The sequence below is a fragment of the Coffea arabica genome, chromosome 1e (assembly GCF_036785885.1).
Source record: "Coffea arabica cultivar ET-39 chromosome 1e, Coffea Arabica ET-39 HiFi, whole genome shotgun sequence".
Taxonomy (NCBI): domain Eukaryota; kingdom Viridiplantae; phylum Streptophyta; class Magnoliopsida; order Gentianales; family Rubiaceae; genus Coffea; species Coffea arabica.
In genome coordinates this window covers 3600110-3621622 of record NC_092311.1, presented here as the reverse complement: position 1 = coordinate 3621622, position 21513 = coordinate 3600110, and the positions used below count along the sequence as shown (strand labels likewise).

The following is a 21513-nucleotide window of genomic DNA, read 5'->3' as shown; positions in this document are numbered from 1 at the left end:
AAATCTCTATACACAAAGAAAATAACGGTATTTATTTAATACAATAAAAAAAATATTTATCAAATAATATTATGAAATGCAAAGATATAAAGAAACAAGCATTTTCACTTAATTACTTGGGCCAAACTTGAACTTCAGGTGCTTCCAATTTTTCCTTCTATATTTTTCCCTGATCCGGTACAAAAGCCCCAGCTTCTCTTAGCATAATAAAGCATGATACGTTAATTGCATGTTACTTCGAAGACAAAACATGCTACAACAGCTTTTTTGCACTATCCAATTGTCCTTTTTTCAAATCTTTCCAGCTTTTCTACAAAGCAGGGACCCATAAATGAGAAAGGACAAGAGAGAAAAGACATCCCAAGGAGTAGCAACAGATGATGCAGAATCCAACTCAGCAACGCTGTCTTCCACTTCTTCAGCAGCCAAGGAGAGCATACGATCATTGCAACTAGTGTTGTTCCTCTCAGATTTGGCCGTCCCTTTCTTCATTTTTTTTCCAATTTCCCTTTCGCCCTTTTTCTCCTCCTTCACGGCCAGATTGAAGACCCCTTCGCCCGGTACAGATGACGAAGAAATTGAAGATCCCTTCAGCTCCAGATGTGATATTCAGCAGTCAACTTCATTCTTTTTTTCACTTTCCCTTTCCCTCTGTTGTCTCCTTCCCTCTCTGCCGTCACCCTCTGTTTTTCTCCTCTCCTTCCTTCATAGCCGGACGATGAAGAAATTGAAGAACCCCTTCAGCTCGCTTCTCCAAATAATCACTCTAGATACTGCTGTGACCCTCGTTCTTTCTTTTCTCTTTTCTTTCTCTCTGTTTTCTCCTTCCCTCTCTGCAAAAGGCACACAGAAATTGACGGTATGCTTCTCCCCTTATCCTCCTTTTCCCCTAAATCTTGTCTTTGTGGTTGAGAAAGAAAACAAGAAAGCATGGGTGGCCGACTCTCTGTGTTCTTGTTGCTGTTTATGATCTGACCGGTTCATATCCGAGTCGAATCCGAGAATTTGGCTGGTATCCTTCTACACCGTTCTAACTCGGTTAATATCAACTGTTTCGGAGCGATTCAAATCGGATATGGTATAATCGGCGTTTCGGGTATCGGTATCGGAACGGTAGGGACTGTTCTGGTTATGACTCGGCCGAGTTGGCGAACCATGATCATGACACAGCAGACAAATATCTGTTTTCTAAATTGATTACCAGTTTTGACAGAAGTTCATAGATATAGGAACCGCTTAACTACAGAGATTGTTCAGCGACTGGAACATATCATATATCATTGTTGAACAACTCAAAAGAAGAAGGGTACAGTAATGTCAAGTTTCATCTATTAAACAACAAAACAAGGCTAACAATTTCATTAGGTTGCGAACTCTTTTAGCTTTTGATTTGAGTGGTTTATATTTCAACTGCTGGAATGCTATTCCTCTGTTGATTGTTGCTCTCTTTTTCTGCTTGCAGTTCCAAATTCTAGTATTGCATACGTTCAATGTGGGTTGGGTTGTTCTCATTTATCTTCAATGGTATGTTCAGATATGTACCATTTTATTCTGTAGTTCAAGTTTTTGCCTCTCTATTTCATTCTGAACCTCCCGTTTCTCCAATTCTTTCTTACGCTCAATCAGCTTTTGTTTCCATGCCTCTGGCTGCATGCTCTGAAGATACCTTTTCAACTGATTAGCATGGTGTCCTGCATCTTTCGTATCTCTGATTCATGTGAACGGAAGAAAGTGAGGGAAAATCAATGCAGATATTGTCACTAGTGAAAAGGGTGAAAGCGAAATAACACTGCATCAAATCATTAACAACTAAAGATATCATTCTCTGGATGTGAGGAATGAGTACACACTTTCATTATGGAATCGACCCATCTCATCATTTCGAGTCATCAAATCGAATGAGAGTATAATAGTTTCATTGTATTTACGCTCACAAACCCTGAGGGACCTGCAGTTATCTTGTATTTCCTTGGTAAAATTGTCAATAAGCCGTGAAGTTATTTGCTTCACTTCACTTCTGCTTCAATATCAGCAATAGTCGTCAAATCTGCCTTCTCTTGAAGATATTCTCCAATTAATTCTGATGAATGATAATCATCAGCACAGGCAACCCATCTATACCACTTATCACCCGGAAGCATGGTTCAAAGTCTCTGCCGAGACCGAGACAACTCGGCTAAGTTGTCACCGGAACGAACCCTCTGATATGATATCGAAATGAGATGACTCCGAGATACTTGATTCACCGAGAACTCGTCTGAAAAGTCTCCGATACTGATAGTCTCGGCCGAATTGGTCCGAGTCAACTCACAAATTTACATTTGACAAATTTTCTTTTGTTAATTTTGTTAATTATTTTTGTTCAGCATATTTTTGAATATTATTTACAATTTTTAGAATATTAAATGATTCAAAATTTGCGTCTCACCGTGACCGATATGCCAAGACTGGCGTGGAACGGTCCAGGCCGTGACCGCGACTTTGAACCATGCTTATCACCCGTTATATGCTTCATAGTAATCCCTCCTACCAAGATTCTCTGCTTCAAAATTCTCTTCAAACGCCATTGCCTGAAGACAATCCTGTCTAGTTCTTGTTGAACTCAACTATTGCATACCCTGATAATGTTGCACAGTTCCAGAATGGTTGCACAGTCATTGGATTAAACCCTTTCATAGTCAGATCATTCTTAACCTCAGAGCCACAGCTTCCAACATCTTATCCATTTCTATTGTCATCAGGAACATTTGCAACAAATCCCATCCAAGGATATACAAATTCTGCATTTACATCTGGTGTAGCAATTGAATGCAAATTCATGGTGTAGCACCTACGATTGACCTTACGTGTACCAAAACATTGGCAAAATATAATGCATTTGCTATAGTTTCTGCTATCTAACATGATTGTTGTAAAATATATAGTATTTCAAAAATATTCTTTGTCCCACATCGAAAAAATGAGAAGTATTATTTTCTCTGTCCCACATTGAGAAGTGAGAAGGGTTGCAGTCTTTGTCCCACATCGGAAGTGAGAAGGGTTGCACCTCACTCTGAAGTCTATAAATAGGATCCACTTCTCCCTCAGAAAATCACCCCAGCAGCTTCAGTTAATATCTTTTGATAGCTGCTCTATCCCTCTCTCTCTCTCTCTTTTATTTTTTTTTTTGTTAGTTGATATCTTCCTGATAATTCTGTTCTCATCCTTTTTATATATATATCTGCTGGTTTTAATTTGCTAGTTCTGGTCCTTCTAGTTTGCAACAAGAAGAAAGTTTGTCTTTCTTGTTCGCAATAAATAGAAGAAGGCTTGTTTAATCCTGGGGAAACATTTCAATTTCATGAAATAGTTTCTTAGGACAGTGCTACGCACGACTCAAGCAGATAGTGTTAACATTGTTGTAGCCAATTATCCAACAATCTAAGAAACTAAGGCATCTGACAATGTTAGCACCCCGCAGCCTTCATCAGCAACTGTTGCAGTGGCACTACCATTCGCCAAGCCCTTTCCAGATGTATCCAAAATTGAAATTTTCGCCAATGAAAATTTCAAAAGGTGGCAAGAACGAGTACACTCACGACTCGACATCCATGGAGTGGTCTATGCACTAACGGAGTCCCAACCTGCTTCAACCACAGATGTCAAAATACAAGAATCGTGGCAATATGCCAATAAGGTATGTAGGCATACTATTTTACAAACACTCTTAAATGAATTATTTGACGTGTATTGTAGCTATATGCAAGCCAATAAGTCCCAGTATAATAGACTAAAAAATTCCAATTACAAGCCTAATATTCCCAACTTTAAGAAAAAGAAAGGCAATTGCCATTATTGTAGAAAATCAGAACATTATGTTGCCCTGTATAGATACAATAAAGGTGACAAAGCAAATGGTAATCCTCCTAAGGTTAATTTAACCGAAGGAGATGAAATAATTGCTGCAGTCATCTCTCAAGTGAACATTGCAGCTAATGTTAAAGAATGGGTGGTAGACTCTGGGGCTACTCGGCACATATGTGCAAATCGAGAAGCGTTTTCCTCCTATACTTCAATAGGGGATGATGAAAAAAATAGTCTACCTTGCAGACTCACGAACTACTAAAGTTCTGGGTAAGGGCAAAGTACTATTGAAACTCACTTCAGGAAATACTTTGGCTCTTAATGATGTGCTGCATGTTCCAAATATTCGGGCAAATCTTGTTTCTGTGGCTTTGCTTGGAAAAGTTGGGGTGAAAGTATCATTCGAATCTGAAAAGATTGTAATGACAAGAAATAATGTGTTTGTAGGGAAAGGCTATTGTAATCAGGGACTTTTTGTACTTAATATTTCCAATGTGATAAATGAAAATGCATCTTCTTCTGCTTATATTGTTGATTCCATTTCTTTATGGCATGCTAGATTAGGACATGTTAATATTGGTTATATAAAGAAAATGCAATCATGTGGTCTAATTTCTGGTATTAATGATAATATGGACAAATGTGAAATATGTGCAGAAGCTAAAATAACAAAGAAAAGTTGTATAACTGTCCATAGAGAAACTGAGTTATTAAATTTAATTCATACTGATTTAGGTGATTTAAAACAAACAATGACTAGAGGTGGGAAAAGGTATTATGTCACCTTTATAGATGACTATTCTAGATATACCAAAGTTTATTTACTTAGAAATAAAGATGATACTTATAATGCCTTTTTATCCTATAAGTCTGAAGTAGAAAATCAACTTAATAAAAGGATAAAAAGAATTAGATCAGATAGGGGTGGAGAATATTTAACTTTAGATAACCTTTGTGAACAGGAAGACATAATACATGAAATAACTCCACCTTATTCTCCAGAATCTAATGGAGTAGCTGAAAGGAAAAATAGAACATTAAAAGAAATGATGAACTCTATGTTAATTAGTTCTCATGCTCCAGATAATTTATGGGGAGAAGCTATATTATCTGCATGTCACTTACAAAATAGAATCCCACATAAAAAGACTGGCAAAACACCTTATGAGTTATGGAAAAATTATAAACCAAATTTGAAATATTTAAAAGTTTGGGGGTGTCTTGCTAAAGTCTTGTTGCCTGAACCTAAGAAAAGGAAAATAGGTTCTAAAACTTCTGATTGTATGTTTATTGGATATGCTGAACATAGTGCTGCATATAGATTTCTTGTGTTAAGAAGTGATATACTTGATTGTAATACAATTATTGAGACAAAGAATGCTGAATTTTTTGAACATATTTTTCCACTGTCTAGTAAAATTTCTCATGCACCTGTTGAAATAAATAAGGAAATTATTCCAATTGAGGAATTAAGAAGGAGCAAAAGGCCAAGAAAAGAATTTTCATTTGGAAATGAATTCCAAACCTTTCTTGTTGATAATGATCCTTTAACATACTCCGATGCTATTTCTTCTCCTGAGTGTAAATTTTGGAAAGAAGCAATTAAATCTGAAATAGATTCTATCTTGTCAAATAAAACTTGGATTTTGGTAGACTTACCTCCTGGTGCAAAACCTATTGGTTGCAAATGGATTTTTAAAAGAAAATATAACTCTGATGGCTCTATAGAAAAGTACAAAGCTCGTTTAGTAGCAAAAGGATTTTCTCAAAAATAAAATATTGATTATTTTGATACATTTGCACCAGTAACTAGAATTGCGTCTATTCGAGTTTTATTTGCTTTAGCTTCTATCCATAAACTTGTTATTCATCAAATGGATGTCAAAACAGCCTTTTTAAATGGTGATTTAGAAAAAGAAATTTATATGTTTCAACCTGAGGGATGTATTGTATCTGGACAAGAAAATAAGGTTTGTAAACTAATTAAATCTCTTTATGGCCTAAAACAAGCTCCTAAACAGTGGCATGAGAAATTTGATCAAGTATTGATGAAAGATGGTTTCTCGTCTGTAGAAGTGGATAAATGTGTATATGTCAAAATTATAAATGATCAATATGTGATAATCAGTTTATATGTGGATGACATGCTTATATTTGGTACTAGTCTAGATATTGTAAATAGTACTAAATATTTTTTGTCTTCTAATTTTGATATGAAAGATTTGGGTGAAGCCAAAATAATATTGGGTGTTAAAATCATAAGGAAATGTGATGGTATAATGTTGTCACAAGAACATTATACAGAAAGACTTCTTAGGAAGTTTGAAAATTATGATGTGACACCTGTGAGTACTCCTTATGATGCTAACACTCAATTAAAGAAAAATAATGGTGACCCAATTGCTCAGTCTAGATATGCTCAGATTATTGGGAGTCTGATGCATCTGATGAATTTTACTAGACCTGATATAGCTTATGCTGTATGTCGACTGAGTAGATATACTCATAATCCCAACCGTGAGCATTGGTTTGCATTAGTCAGACTAATGAAATATTTGAGAGGTACCATGAATTTTGGTATCCTGTATAGTGGATTTCCCACTGTATTAGAAGGTTACAGTGATGCTAATTGGATCTCTGATTCAAATGATACGAAATCCACTAGTGGTTATGTGTTCACCCTTGGTGGTGGTGCAATAGCATGGAAATCTGCTAGACAGACAATCATTGCTAGATCAACAATGGAGTCAGAGTTTGTAGCTCTGGAACTGACAGGGACTGAGGCCGAGTGGTTGAGAAATTTCTTAGCTAATATTCCTTCAACTAAGGATTTGTTGCCTCCTGTGTCCATACATTGTGACTGTCAAGCAGCGATTGCCATAGCTAAAAATAAATCGTATAATTGTAAAAGTCGACACATGAGATTGAGACATGATGTCGTAAAGCAGCTGCTTAGAGATGGAATTATTTCCATTGATTATGTAAAGTCAGAGTTGAATTTGGCCGATCCTCTGACTAAACCCGTAGGAAGAAAATTGATTCTTCAAACTACAAAAGAAATGGGACTTCGACCAACAAGTTGTCAATAGAGACAGTAACCCAACCTATGTGATTGGTGATCCCATGAAGTAGGTTCATATGGGTAATAACAAGTCAATATTGATGGTAAAGCACTTCAATTTAAGTCTCTCTAGAGATAAGTGCTTTGAGTAATTGTGAGGATGAGTTAAAACTCTTAATGAATTCATATCCCATTAGGGAGGTGTAGTTAAAGCAATATACACTTGATGAATTCACCTATATGAGAGTGGAGTGGGGCCGCTCCTATAAGAGTCATTGGTCAAATCTTTAGAGCTCTCATGAATAACCAGGCAGGCGCACGGCCAAAAAGCGCAAAATCGCGTTAACAGCAAATTATGGGTTGTAATGTGATTGATAAAATCTCTGTCATACATCAAGAGTTATTGGTTCATAGAAATTTATATTTCACCAATAATTCTGTAGATCATATTTTATCAATCTATGTTTGGTTCATAGTCCAAAAGACACCAATCTAATTACATTTCAACCAAATCCAGCAGAGTACTTTTAAAATTCTTCCTTTATTCAAAGAATTTTTTTGAAATAGGTGGGAGATTGTTGTAAAATATATAGTATTTCAAAAATATTCTTTGTCCCACATCGAAAAAATGAGAAGTATTATTTTCTCTGTCCCACATTGAGAAGTGAGAAGGGTTGCAGTCTTTGTCCCACATCGGAAGTGAGAAGGGTTGCACCTCACTCTGAAGTCTATAAATAGGATCCACTTCTCCCTCAGAAAATCACCCCAGCAGCTTCAGTTAATATCTTTTGATAGCTGCTCTATCCCTCTCTCTCTCTCTCTTTTATTTTTTTTTTTGTTAGTTGATATCTTCCTGATAATTCTGTTCTCATCCTTTTTATATATATATCTGCTGGTTTTAATTTGCTAGTTCTGGTCCTTCTAGTTTGCAACAAGAAGAAAGTTTGTCTTTCTTGTTCGCAATAAATAGAAGAAGGCTTGTTTAATCCTGGGGAAATATTTCAATTTCATGAAATAGTTTCTTAGGACAGTGCTACGCACGACTCAAGCAGATAGTGTTAACATTGTTGTAGCCAATTATCCAACAAGAGGATGACAAAAAATTAGCCGCTCAGTCTGAAGAAAAAGGTACAGACCAATGAATACAACCAAAATCCAAAAAGAACAATGTTCTACTTGCTGGGGTTTTAAAAATCCCAATATGAGAAAATCAAGCACATACTTGCATATCACACCAAATAATTAATCGGGAAAAATTTGTACCCAAAATGTGGTTGAGACAAATCTAGGCCGCGGTGGATCATATATAGTAGTATTATTATGGTGGTGGGCTTTATCAATTCTTATTTAGCCTTGTATTTTTGAAAAAACAAAGTTAATCAATGCCAATAAAATTACAAAATAATCTAATACTTTAATCAAAAAAGAAAAGAGGAGAAAAAAAAAACCAAGACCATTGAAAGTTGATATGGAACTGCAAGCATGAGCTGACTCAACTTGCTAAACTCACTTTACCAGGCAAGTTGACTGTGATCCAAAAAAGATTGCCAAACTGATTTTTGTACATAAGTTTACGCAGGCAATGAAGGAGTAAATGATACTTTTCTAACTCCGCTTGAACAAAGTCCATGCCAAGACGCAATTCATTTCCAGTTTGAGTTGATTTATTCTGCACATGGCTTTCAATTGAAAATGATAGAAATCTCGTAAAATGTGGTAACTGGTTTAGGCCAAGAGACACTGGAAATGAAAATGATGCTGCCTTTTCATGTACTTTGATCTTATTCCTTGATCAATTTTAAGTTGGAGCAACTCCCAAGACTCCATGCAAAAACAGTAGTATGTGGTGGGGTTGTGCATGCCCATCTGAGGTTGGTTCCCTAAACTTGGGACCAAAAGCTACTTCCATCTCTTCACTTTGTAAAACTTTGATTGGTTTTATTTTGGAAAACTATACCTGAAATTCAACTTCAAGAAATCCTGCAGCTGAGTTCAATCGAAGATACTGCAGAAATCTATTCCAATTCCTGATATATTGACTGATATACTATATATACCGACGGAAAGTAAGATCGAAACCATAAACCATGTTCAGCATCTTGCTCAGACCATTTCCTTCTAAATCATGCATCTCTTTTCATGAGATAGTACCTGTTTGCATCTCAAGTTCCTGTCCCAAACTAGCTGATCATCCTAGTCGTAAAGATGTACCTATTGAGAGATTTACAGAATTTACTAGAACAAACACTTAAACATATCCCAAAAAAGGAGTATGGATTAATCAATGTTTGCATGTAGAGTTCAATCGATACACATAGCACCTGTATAATCTTATCTTTGGAACCAGGAAAGGTGAATGTCAGGTTTGACATAATACATGAATTGCAAGATCCTTCACTAAATAAACTTCTGATAGCTTTACTTTTGCCGGCATCGATCAAACAGCTGTGAGGGTCATGATATGAGGGTCGCATCTGTACCACTTGAATTGTGTCATGATTCATGAAACCCTGGTCAGGTTCACAAGGAGACCTTACCCTATCAAAATGTTTTGAATTATGAGAGAGTTGCACCAGTCGCGTGAGCAGTCGATATTACGAGGCAGAATCTGTGAGGTTCATTCTCCAGCGGAAAATAATACCGTATGCAGTTCATACGACAGAAATCCAAAGCAGTGCGTATTCTAGTTAACTGACTAAAATTAACACTGTACCTCAGAAGAACCCATTCTTAGTAGTCCCTCTTCATCTCCAAGAAGTATGCCAAAGCAGTGTTTGACCTCCGCAATTCAATCAGATGCAGGTGCCCCTTTGAAGACCGAAAGTGCAGAATCAACCTTTTTTCACTTTCCCATATGTATTGGAGTTGCCGGCATCATTTGAACGCACTCTTTATCCGTATCAAAATGCAAAAAAGGCCCCAACTTGCTAATCCAATGCACAGAATTATTACAGAAAACACCTCTTTTAAGATAATGATCCTCATTGGTTATGTCCAAAGCATTACCAGCTTCTCTCCAGATTTTGGTTTCAGATGAGTAGATAGAGAAGCGATATTGCATTCCGACAATTGAAACACAAACAGCTTTATAGTACTGCGACACGTAAGGATCAAATGCTATAGTCATGGACAATATTCTTGATGCCAGAGGACTCTCAAGATCAGGCAGTTTGATAGATTTATTTGTGGTGGGGTTACAAATGTACTATTCACAACAACAGTACTTCCCACCAGTAAAAACGCATAAACACAGCAAGCCATTGCAAGACCATATTCTGTGTATGTCAGGATTTGCACCAATAAAATTCAACGAGCGCAATGGATATGCTTTTTTGTAACCTTCAAGGTAAATGAAGGCACTTCTGGGATTACGAGGCTCAGACAAATGATAGAAAAGGAAGCCAGCAACGAAATACATGCCAGGGTTGCCTCGGAAATGTAGATAGCCAAATGCTGGATGGGAGATGATAGAGAGCCATTGCTTGGATACACATTTGAAAGTGAGTAGAACATCGACTGGCAGCTTCAGTAATACTTCCTCCAAAACTTGGTCAATGTCGGGGATTGACATGGACTGTGCACTTGTCTTCAGCAAGTCAAAGAAAATCTTAGTGCTTTCAGCTGACAACATTGTCAAGATAGAAGTCCTGAGTTAAGGAAATCAAATCTGGATTGAATCCATGCAAAACAAAATTAATACGGGCAGAAGCTTTCTTGGCAAAATCAATGTATCAAAAGACGTTTTCTTTTTCCAATTTCTCTATGACTGGTTAGAAAAACTACTCATTGGATGACACATTACACAATGATTTACAGCAACAGCTAAAATGTCATTCTCACACAGAATATTCTGACATAGCAACGTCTAGATTCTCAGGGTAAGTATTTGAAACCATAAAGGAGCTTCAAACAAAATAGAAAGAGTTAAAATACTTAGCTTGCTTCGGCAAAATAAGATTCACATGCTAAGTCACGTAGATTGAAAAACAGACAAAAAAAAAAAAAAAAGGAATTGGATTCTGATAAAGGTATAGCTGGGAACAACCCCGGAGATAGAAAATTCTATGGAGAGAGAAAGGAACAAGCTCAGAAAGAGAGAATTCTGATGTTAGCACGCATGTCAACCATCTGTCCTTTATTTCTGCAAGCGTGAAATATTCACTGATACTAACTGAATAGAAAATTCTATAGAGATTATTACCTCTTTGTTTCCAATTACATGATTGGACTTGATAGGTTCATTCAAGATAATAGATGGTGAGTGTTTAAAAAAATTTTGCAGAAATAACATTACATTGCCCAAGTGCATCCTATTGTGTGGTTATGTTTCTGCATCTCTTCCATATTTCTGCATTTCTCTATGTTTTACCTTAATCTATTAAAAAGGAAAAAAACAAAAAGAGTGAGAGCCTAGATAGCATTTCTCTATATGATAGCAACTCTATGGCTGAACTACCCTTGATCTTTGATTTGTTGCCTGAACTGTTACTGATGCATGACCTATTACCTAATCTATCCATTAACGCATGGTATCACCACTCTGTCAGTTTCTCATCCCATCTTCATTAGGCCCAAACAATAAAAAGGTTAATAATGAGAGAACACAATAGTTCAATTGAAGAATAGCTTCTATGATCAGGAAACCAAAGAGAGCTGAAATTTGATTTGACATAACATATTGAAAATTCTCTAGCAGCTAACAAAAGCCCAAACTCAACCATAACCCCTGATGCCTTTTCTGATTTTCAAGCAAAAACTCTAAAACAAATTAAAATACAATTTCAAGAGGCCAAATTCAGTATGCCAAATTTATAAACCTATCTTTCAATCAAGAAAACTGTGGATGGCCACCAGCAATCAACATGTTCCTATAGGAGGGAAAAGACAGAGCAAGAACAGGAGAGGCAGAAGGCGGAAAGGAAGGTGGGCGAGGAAAGCATCAAAAGGAACAGATATCAGGCAATAAGAAAATGGAGTCCGGGATATGCCTTTGGTTTGGGCTGTATAAATAGAGATAACCCTAGTGGGGGAATCAAAATGTTAGTGCCCAAATTATGAATAAATCCCATAGATTGGACTAATGAAAGCCTTAGATCTATTTCCAGAAGCCTTGCAAACACCAGTCTATCACTCTTTTTGCCCATGCCTTAGTTCCAGACCCCCTGACAAACAACTAGTATGCAAAAGAAACACAAAAAGAAGTCAAATAAATCAAGGGCTCCATCAAAAGAGAACAAATATAATCGAGAGCACCAATAGAAAACCTCGGTCAAACTAGTCTGGTTTCTGTCAGGGTCGGTGAATCAGATTTGGAAATTGGAGGGAAATGGGAAAAGAGAGAGAATCAAGAATGAGAGAAAGAGAGAAATGTAACAGAAATTTGTTATTACAATCAGATATCCTTACCAATCACAGAGCTCCTTATTTATAACCTAATGCAACCGACTAACTAACATTTTATAGTAAAGCGACACCGTTTCTCTTGCAACTGCTTCATTTAACTAGACTCACTAAAACGACGACGTATGATCGTTGTTCTTGACATTGCCTCCTCCTTCAGTTTAGACTTGTCCGCAAGTCTTGAATTCAGGAAATTGTTGCTCCATGAAATCCTTATCTTCCCAGGATGCTTCCTCATACTCCAATTGTTGCCATTTGATCAGATATTGTACCACAGGCAGCCCCTTCCTCAGAATAGCTCGTCTCTTCAGAATCATTTCTGGCATCAAGAGGCATTGATCCTGCAAATCGAACTCTGGCAAGGTAGTGGAGACCTGCTGTGGTGGACCAATTCTCTTCTTCAATAGAGAAACATGGAACACTGGGTGTATTCTAGCTGCAGGGGGTAATTTGAGCTTATAAGCGACCTCTCCTATCTTCTCTTCCACTTCAAAAGGCCCATAGAATTTTGCTGACAGCTTGAGGTTCTTTCGAATGGCCATGGTTTGCTGCCTATTTGGTTGCAGCTTGAGAAACACTAAATCCCCAACTTCGAAACTCCTCTCGGTTCTATGCCTGTCTGTAAAATATTTCGTTCGTTGCTGAGCCTTGAGCAGATGCTCCTTGATACTGGCTGAGATCCTCATCCTGTCCTGGAGTGCTTGAGCTGCTGCAGGAATGGTAGAGTCACAGTAGGGACCCATTGGTAAGGGTAATGCCTTGTAGCCATAGAGGGCTTCAAAGGAAGTCACATTCAAGCTTGAGTGATAAGCAGAATTGTACCACCATTCAGCCAGGGGAAGCCACTTACTCCACTGACTGGGAAATTCTCCAGTCATGCACCTCAAATAAGCTTCTACACACTGGTTAACTCTTTCAGTTTGACCGTCTGTCTCTGGATGGTATGCAGAACTGTAACACAATTTCACCCCCACCAATCGAAATAACTTCCTCCAGAAGTGGCTAGTAAAGATTTTGTCTCTATCTGTAACTATAGTTTCAGGCAATCCATGAAGCTTATACACCTGATCAATGAAAACTTGTGCCACCTGCCTGGCTAAAAAGGGATGAACCAGCAACAAGAAGTGACTGTACTTGGTGAATCGATCCACAACCACCAGAATAGTATCAAAGTTTTGTGAGGGTGGTAGTTTCTCTATGAAGTCCATAGAGATGTGTGTCCACGCTTGACTGGGTATAGGAAGAGGTTGTAGAAGTCCCGGATGCTGAATGTGCTCAGCCTTATTCCTCTGACAGTTATCACATGCCTGCACAAATCTCCTAACATCCTGTTTCAATTCAGGCCAATAAAATATACTACTGATCCTGTGCCAACTCACTCTCTGCCCTGAATGGCCTCCAATGGAAGAAGAGTGCAACGCTTCCATGATTTGCTCCCTGACTCCATTACTTGACCCCACATAGAGCTTCCCTCTGTACCTGATGATGCCATCACTTAGTTGATACTGGTCTGGAAATTCAGGTTCCAATATCATCTTGGCAATTAACTCTTGACAGTGAGAGTCATGCTCATAGCTTTTGACTATTTCTGTCATCCACACTGGTTTAACAGTAGTTAAAGCCAGGCAAGTGCCTGCCTCGTTCTTCTTCCTACCTTCCATTGCAGCTCTCCCAGAAAGTGCATCAGCTACCAAATTCTCACTGCCCCTTTTGTACTGAATTTCATAATCCAGTCCCAGAAGCTTGGTTAACCATTTGTGCTGTATCGCTGTTGTCAACTTCTGATCCAGTAAGTATTTTAGAGATTGATGGCCAGTCCTGATGATGAAGTGGTAGCCTACTAGGTAGTGTCTCCATTTTGTTACCGCCATTACTAATGCCAGCAATTCTTTTTCATAGGCAGACAGCCCTAAATTCTTTGGACTCAATGATTTACTGAGAAATGCAATAGGATGTCCCTCCTGCATAAGCACAGCTCGAATTCCCCCTCCACCCGCATCAGTTTCTACCACAAATGGCTGCTTAAAGTCAGGCAACCTGAGTACTGGAGCTGTGGTCATGACTCTTTTGAGCAAGTCAAAGGCCTCCTGAGTTGTGTCAGTCCAAAAAAATGCATCCTTCCTCAGTAGTTCAGTCAGTGGTCTACACAGGATCCCATAACCTTTAATGAATCGTCTGTAGTACCCTGTGAGTCCAAGAAATCCTCTTAACTCCTTCACTGATTTGGGTGTAGGCCAGGTCAGCATACTGCTCACCTTGGAAGAATCCATGCTAACTCTTTTCTCTGAGATGGTATGTCCCAAATAATCCACTCTAGTCTGTGCAAATGAACACTTTGAGCTTTTAGCAAACAACTGATTCTCCCTTAGCACAGTCAACACAAGCCTTAGGTGCTGCAAGTGTAGTTCCCACGTCTTACTATAGGTCAGGATGTCATCGAAGAAGACTAAAACAAATTTTCTCAAATAAGGTTGAAAAACTTGGTTCATTAAGGACTGAAAAGTTACAAGAGCATTAGTCAGCCCAAAAGGCATGACTAAAAACTCATAATGGCCACAATGAGTTTGAAATGCTGTCTTGTACACATCTTGAGGTTTGACCCTGATCTGATGGAAACCTGCAGTCAAGTCCAGCTTAGACTTATACTTGGATCCAGCCAGCTCATTCAGCAGCTCGTCCACATTTGGAATGGGATAGCAATCTTTGATGGTGATTTCATTCAGCTTCCTGTAGTCCACATAGAATCGCCAAGAGCCTTCCTTCTTCTTAACCAGTAAAACTGGTGATGCAAATGGACTGTTGCTGTGCCTTGCAATTCCCTGTTGTAACATCACTGTAACCTGCTTCTCAATTTCATCCTTCTGAGAATGGGGGTATCTATAGGGCTTAAGCTTGAATGGTTGAGCCCCTGACTTCAAGGGAATTGCATGGTCACATGTCCTGATAGGTGGTAAGGACACGAGCTGCTGAAAAACTTCTGAAAATTCTTCTAGCAAATCTTTGATTTCCTGAGGCTGCTGCTCCTCTCTTGTCCCTTCTGAGGCTCCTGCTGGGGCCATTTCTGCTTCCATGTTTCTGATAGCAAAGCATCTCTTCTTATATTCTATGAAATGCCTAAGGTCCTTACCCCTGATTAAATCCAATTCACAATCCTCTGAACTCCCTTGTAGGTGAACTGTTTCCCCTTGATACTCCATAGAGATCCTGAGGTTATGAAAATCAAACGTGATGGGGCTAAAATGAGTCATCCAATCCACTCCTAGCACAATATGCCAGCCACTCAGTTGCATCACCTTCAAATCAAAACCAAATTGATGTTGATTGATTTCCCATCTGACCCTTGGGCAGATGGCCTTGCTGGTTACACATGTTCCATTCCCCACAATAACAGAGAAGGGGGAAACCATTCTGTAAGAAATGTCTAGAGCAATGACCAACTCACTGTCAATGTAGCTGTCAGAACTCCATGTATCCACTAGGATTAGCACCTCCTCTCCATCTAGATGTCCTGTGATTGTGATAGTGTTTCTTTTGAGGGATTCTGACAGTGTGTGTAAGGACATTTCCATAACAGTTCCTGGATTACCAGTGTGCTCATCTTGTTCCCCCATTGCATCCTCAAATTCCGTGTCCTCTTCTTCATCCCCAAGGAAGAAGTTTAGATGTCCCATTTTACACTGATGTCCTGCCCCATACTTCTCTCCACACTTAAAACACAGTCCATTGTTCCTTCTGTATTGAATTTCCTGTGGTGAAATTTTCCTAGTGGAATTATTATCTGGAACTGTCCTTCTTGCATTGGAAAACTTGTGCTGGTTAACAGGGGGAATCCTATATAGATTGCCTGAGTTGGTACTTGGAGGCTGACTTTTATGCAAGCCGAACTTATTTTCTACTAGATTTTTCTGCACTTCCCTTCCTTGTCTATTCTGCAACTGCAAGGAGTACTCCTGTACTTGAGCCATTTCATAGGCAGCAGACAGCTCTGTAGGCTTAACCATTCTGATGATTGGTTTAATTTCTTCTTTAAGTCCACTAATAAAGCTAGACACAAATTATCCTTCGTCTAATTGGGGATTTTCATCAACATTAATGGCTTGAGCTCCTCAAACTTTTCTTGATACTCCTCCACACTCCCAACCTGCTGGATCTTGTTAAATTCTTCCACTATATCCTTACAAATTTTGTTACCAAACCTCTTGCACAAAAATTCCTCAAATTCTGCCCAACCTAGGCTTGTCTGTTCCATCTTAAGGCCTTGAAACCATCTATCTGCCCTCCCTTCTAAAAAACATCTCAATTACCCCTACCTTCTGATTCTCAGGAATATGATAGTTCAGAAAATACTTATTACATTTTCTTAGCCATTCCTGTGGATTTTCTCCATGAAAAAGAGGCAACTCAAGTCTAGGAGGAAGAGGTGCATAGATCCTACCTTCATCTCTTCGGTTGAAGTCACCATTGCTTTCGCCTCCCTTGTTGATCCTATGTTGAGGTGGTGGAGTAGGTAGCAGTGGTCCTTCTCTCACTTCCTCCGCAGTGCTCTTTTCTCTGTTCATCATCATCTGTAGGAAGGAGTTGAATTTCAGCTCTAATCCGCTCATCGCCGCCTCCAATTTCTCCAACTTCATGTTGGAATTCTCCAATTCTGCTCTAACCTCACTACCAAATTCAGCTCGAAATTGCTGCTGAGAAAAGTGAAATGCCTCCATAGCCTCTTGCAATCTTGCTTCCTGCTTCTTCACGTGTTCCTCCAAGGATTTTAGGCCAGTTCCTTCCGCCATAGGAGCTACCAAGGATCGGTAGCTCTGATACCACTTTGTCAGGGTCGGTGAATCAGATTTGGAAATTGGAGGGAAAGGGGAAAAGAGAGAATCAAGAATGAGAGAAATGTAACAGAAATTTGTTATTACAATCAGATATCCTGACCAATCACAGAGCTCCTTATTTATAACCTGATGCAACCGACTAACTAACATTTTATAGTAAAGCGACACCGTTTCTCTTGCAACTGCTTCATTTAACTAGACTCACTAAAACGACGACGTATGATCGTTGTTCCTGACAGTTTCTAGTCAATTTCTTCGCTGGTTTTCACCAAGTTTCATAGACTTTTAGTCTCCTCTGAGTTTGCATTCGACCAGATCGAACATCTGAAAATTCCTGGATGAACCAATTGAACCATGCCAAATTTGTCTTCTTTTTCTGCTGCATTAGGGAAGCTAAAGAACAAGTTTTACTTTAAAAATATGTCTGGTGACCTTAAAATCTTATTGAGGTTCAATTACTTACTGAAGGGATTATGATGACGAACCAGGCTCTAAATATAAATGTTCATAATAAAAAATATAGACACTGCAAGAGAAAGAGAGACTGAGATATTGTCCATGCAGGTCTGTGGTAAATTTATAGCTCTGTCTTTTAGAAAAATCAAAAGACGTCAAAAAGTTGAAAATATGAAGAAAAAGAAAAAGCAGCAAAAGGAAAAGATCTTAGAATTGTCAAATGAACAGCATCACCTACTCAAGTACAAAATAGTTGAAGAGGCAATTTTGGCATGTTTTAGGAATCACTCAACAGCTGCTCACAAATAGGCCTACTCAATAGTGCTTCAGAGACAATTTCAAATATATGGCTTTATTGGGTATTGTTTGGAACCCAAGTTTTTTATCAAGTTTGTCTGCTATAAGTTTTTTAAAAACATTAACTACAGTAACCTTAAAAAATTTCTCAAAATATTCAAAAATTTACACATTTCAAAAAATTAAAAAAAAAACTTTTACAATAAGTTACAGTAAAGTTTTAGACAGACTTCTAAAAAACTCACCTTTCAAATAGGGATGAAAATGTACTTCTAAAGAAAGGTGCTTAGTCATCCGCATAGATCACCTCTTTGGAGACAACATTGGAACATCTTATGTTTCACTTCTCATGGCTATATACTCTCATTCACAGAAAGAAAACAAGATTGACCAAGAAAGTAGCATGTCGAATTCTCTCCAGAGGTGGATTTGCATATTTACCTTATATATGAAGCTTCATATTAAGATACGAATGATGTTGAAAACTCAAAATCAGTGCATAGTATGTTATGCTCTTTCTTGATAAATATCTAGAAAAAAAAACTATTTTCCAAATTGTTTTGTCAAATAAAATCAAATTTCTCGACACAAGGGGCTAATTACTCAGATTATAGTCGAGAAAAAAAAAAGTTCGGACATGTACCGATCTGACAAGGTCGTGGTATAAATCTATGGGTACCGGGCCATGTCAGCCCGGCACCCAAACTTCATCCAATTTTTTTTTTACTTCTGACACCGCTGCCGAGCTCACAACCCGGCAGCAAAAAAAAAAATTTTCAAAAAGGCTGTCGGCAACCGGGCTGACAATGCCCGGTAGCCGACAAGGTCTGATGGAGCCCGGCAGCCAGTCAAATTGTTTTAAAAAAAAAAAGAGAAAATGACCTGTTTCATCCCTCACATTTCGTAAAAATATTCTTTTTGTCCCTCACATTTAAAACGAAGCAAATTGGTCCTTCACATTTAAAAACCGAAACTTTTACATCCTAGAAATAAACTCTCAGTTGTGAATCAAACCATCTAGCAACCCGGTTACAAATTCTAGAGGTAGAATTGGTAGATCACTCACAAAACATATTTCCAACAAATAAATTAAAATAATTAAAAAATCTTAATTAAAACCCATTTGCTTTTTCAAAAGAACAAAATAGTGCTAAAGCTCTCAAGCACTAAACCCTTAGACAAATTCCTCAGTTTTGTTGCACTAAGGGTTTAGTGCTTGAGAGCTTTAGCACAATTTCGTTCTTTTGAAGAAACAAATGAGTTTTAATTAAGATTTTTTAATTACTTTAATTTATTTGTTAGAAATATGTTTTTGCGAGTAATCTACCAATTCTACCCCCAAAATTTGTAACCGGGTTGTTAGATGGTTTGATTCACAACTGAGAGTTTATTTCTAGGATGTAAAAGCTTCAGTTTTTAAATGTGAAGGACCAATTTGCTTCGTTTTAAATGTGAGGGACAAAAAGAATATTTTTACGAAATGTGAGGGATGAAACAGGTCATTTTCCCTAAAAAAAAAATGCAAAGTGGTCAGCAGGCTTGTGGACCAAAAAAAAAAAATTGGCTGGCAGCTCCCGTGAAGCAAAAAAACTGAACGAAAAGAAAAAGTTAGTACGTAGCAGATCATTTCCAGTGCATGTTTTACAATTTCAAATATTTGAATATGGGGATTTAGCGCTATTTTCATCTTTTATTATTATAATGCTTATCGCTATTGGGTGTATTCACAATTTGACAATGTCATGTTATGCATTTTTTCTTCTTTTCATTTTTTTGCCTATTTTGTTTTTATATTGCACAACAAATTTATATTTATAAAATTATGTAGTCTATTAAAAATTATATAACAATTTTAACAAATAATTTCTCAACAATTTGATACCTGCATCTTATTGTAAAATGAATGAGATTTTTTTGTTTAAAACAGCCTTTGTTTAGTTTAACATCGTATAGAAGTAATTATTGATTTAACAAATCTATTTTCATCTAGTTCTATTGTTCGAATTTTGAAATATAATTTAATTAACTCCAAAAATAGTCGGATTTAGTACGTTAGGCGGCGTAAATTTTGGATAAAAAATAAGGGCGAAATTGTTGTATTGGAAAATGGATGAAATTTTCAAAATTATTTAGTGAATTTTGTATATGTCAAAACAAATATTGTGGTACATTTTATTTTTTAATTGAATTTCATATTTGAAATAATTGAGGCGTAAATATAAAAGAAAATTTAGTGCAAAAAAGAAAATTTTAATTTGAGTATACAGTAACTTTAGTTGTAAATAGTATTAGGATATGAGTTTCAATCGGTTATGATCAGGTATTATAATTATAATAATAAATAAAGGTGATTACTAATATAAAGTACTTATATGAATTTTAAAAAAATTTCTTGCCATTTCATCTTGTCTTTCCTTCATATTAAATTAAATATTTCAATAATACAATTTAATGTATTTATATTTATGTTCATCTTAAATTGATAATTTTATTGAATAATTTAAATATTTATAAAATCTTTATTTCAATTGAAACTTAATAGACAACTAGTTAAAATGCCAAAAAAAGAAAAAAATATTATTCATTCGACTCAATGTCATATAGTTACTTATATTATAATAGAATATTTAATTAACTATTTTAATTTATCAAATATAAGTATTGGACATTAGATGATGAATAAATTTTTAAGAGAACTTTTATTGTGATTTTAAAATATATAATATTTTCACCCATGCATAATTCGCTTTCTCCGGTATCCGAATATACTTCTTCGTCCGTCTCCACATAGTAGAGTTGGCCTTCTTGCATTGCTTCTGCTTCTTATGCGCAAAAAAGTGAACTTTCCACCGTAGACGTAACCTATTGTTCAATTTAGATAGTGGAGCGTTAGCAAATTTTAATTTTTTAAAAAAATTTGTTGTGCAATATAAAAACAAAATAGGCAAAAAAAAGAAAAAAATGCATAACTAATTATATACAACTAATTGATGGACCGCTTTGCATAAGTCGATTATTTCAATGCATCCCCAATATAGATGTCAAAATAGACATCTTGTTAATAAGTTGCCTTTGTTAAACCGCTTTGCATTTTTTTAAAAAAACAATTTGACAGCTTTTTAAAAAAAAACAATTTGACAGCTTTTTAAACAATTTGACAGCTTTGTTCAACCGCTCTGCCTGGCAGCCATCAGACCTTGTCGACAGCTTTTTTTTAAAAAAAATTTGACATAGCCCGGCAGCGATGTCAGAAGTCAAAAAAAAAAAAATTGGATGAAGTTTGGGTGCCGGGCTGACACGGCCCGGTACCCATAGATTTGTACTACAACCTCGGCCCGGTACCCATAGATTTGTACTACAACCTTGTCAGATCGGTACATGTCCGAATTTTTTTTTCCTCGACCATAATCTGAGTAATTCGCCAGCACAAGGGGACATTGATTCCATATTTGGAAAAATATATGCATTAGGACCCTATCCCATGCTATGCTATCAATGCAATGTTTTGAAAACCGGACTGGACCGGCCGGTTCAATCGATCGAATCACGAACCGGTCATGTCTCCGGTCCGGTTCACTACTAAAGTTGACTTGTTATAAGAACCGGTCAAAACCGTTAGAACCGTTC

At 37.2% G+C, this 21513-nt stretch overlaps 1 protein-coding gene across 1 annotated transcript; it reads right to left on the bottom strand.

Moving 5' to 3' along the window:
* Nucleotides 1-9746: 9746 nt before the first annotated feature.
* LOC140009695 (F-box protein At5g07610-like) lies at nucleotides 9747-10535 on the bottom strand. The gene is made up of 2 exons (XM_072055912.1): nucleotides 10129-10535; nucleotides 9747-10041 (listed from the first exon to the last, which is right to left on the bottom strand). The coding sequence occupies exons 1-2, from the start codon at nucleotides 10533-10535 to the stop codon at nucleotides 9747-9749; spliced, it is 702 nt and encodes a 233-aa protein (XP_071912013.1).
* Nucleotides 10536-21513: the final 10978 nt, after the last annotated feature.

Bases quoted from the DNA above. Each gene is read 5' to 3' on its own strand.
- LOC140009695 (XM_072055912.1), bottom strand. From the start codon at position 10,535: ATGTTGTCAGCTGAAAGCACTAAGATTTTCTTTGACTTGCTGAAGACA. The intron at 10,042-10,128 runs GTACTGTTGTTG...TCTGGCATCAAG, and splicing joins TGCGTTTTTACTGGTGGGAA to AATATTGTCCATGACTATAG.